The sequence below is a fragment of the Corvus brachyrhynchos genome, unplaced genomic scaffold (genome assembly GCF_000691975.1).
Source record: "Corvus brachyrhynchos isolate BGI_N302 unplaced genomic scaffold, ASM69197v1 scaffold68, whole genome shotgun sequence".
NCBI classification, from domain to species: domain Eukaryota; kingdom Metazoa; phylum Chordata; class Aves; order Passeriformes; family Corvidae; genus Corvus; species Corvus brachyrhynchos.
Window position 1 is genome coordinate 3,381,786 of NW_008240039.1, and position 1,234 is coordinate 3,383,019.

The 1,234-nt window shown below is 59.2% G+C and overlaps 1 protein-coding gene across 1 annotated transcript in view; it reads left to right on the forward strand.

Moving 5' to 3' along the window:
* ARHGEF16 (Rho guanine nucleotide exchange factor 16) overlaps positions 1–1,234 on the forward strand; it is a 9,648-nt gene that overhangs the window by 6,743 nt on the left and 1,671 nt on the right. Inside the window, exons 12-14 of the mRNA XM_017743983.1 lie at positions 3–88; positions 424–603; positions 973–1,046. Of these exons, the coding sequence (XP_017599472.1) occupies positions 3–88; positions 424–603; positions 973–1,046 (340 nt within the window). The remainder of the gene's footprint in view (positions 1–2; positions 89–423; positions 604–972; positions 1,047–1,234) is intronic.

Sequence of the window (1,234 nt, forward strand, 5' to 3'; positions counted from 1 at the left end):
AGGAGGCCGGGATCTTCCGCCGCGGCGCCGGCCGCCTCTGCCACCTCTTCCTGTTCAACGACGTCCTCATCATCACCAAGAAGAAGAGGTGAGGCTGTGGGGAGGGCCCTGCCTTTCCCTGGAGAACAGCCAGGGGGTTAAACCCAATTTCCCAAGCGGCACATACCTGAGAAATCCGTGAGATTTCCCTGGTTTGACCTTCTTGAGGTGTTCCTTGTCAGACGGAAGAGAAGCGCCCAGTCCCACCAGTGGCTTTGCCTTGGTGGGTGGGTGGGTGGCCAGCAAGTCCCCAGAGCCATGTCCCACCCTGACAATCAGCTCCAGGCTGCTCTGGCAGTGCCTGCTGAGCCTCCTGTGCCGGGCTGGGAGCTGGGAAGTGGCCCAGACCCCAGAGCTGAGGCGCTGATCCCGTCTGTGCCGCAGCGAGGAGAGTTACACGGTCATGAACTACGCCACACTGGACCAGGTCACCGTGGAGAAGGTGGAGAGCATGGACCCACCCTCCCCTCCTCCTGGCAAGGCCGGCGGGCACCTGCTGCGGGTGGTGCTGGAGAAGGACAGCGAGGGCCGGCGGGAAGAGGTGGTGCTGTCGGCGGAGACGCTGTGAGTGGCACGCTGGGATTTTGCTCTGGCTCCTGGCATGAACTGGTGTCCTGGGAATCCTCTGAGGCTTCTGCAAAGCTCCCTTTACCCCCATGCTCCTCCTCCCAGAAACGGGGATGTGCACAGGCTTCTCCCAGGCTCTGTTCCTTCCTGTCTCTTAGATTTCCCATATAATTCCCGTATCAGCTTCTCCTGTCCAAATGAAGCAGAGCAGCTGGGCTGTGTGTGCCACTTGGGAAAAGCGTCCTTACACTGAATACTCAGATCAAATGACTCCCCTGGAAAGCATTCATCCTGCTGGGAATGTCCAGCTACTGCTGGCCACAGGGATGCTGTCCCTAAGGCTTTCTTTGTGTTTCCCTCTGGCAGGAGTGACCGGGCCCGGTGGATCGCGGCGCTGATGCACAGGGAAAAGGAGAAGCCTGACACCACTCCTAAAGGAGGTACCGTGTGCCAGAGGGCAGCCTGGCTCCGCTGGCATTCCCTGTTACACCGGAGCCTTTGCAGGCCCAGGTTTCTACCTGGTTCTCCTCCACTCCTGCCAATGGAGAGGAAAGCCCCACGCCTTGCTCCTTAGGAGTTGCCTCCTGTTATCAGTCACAATTAACCTTAAATACGTTTCCTGGGAGGC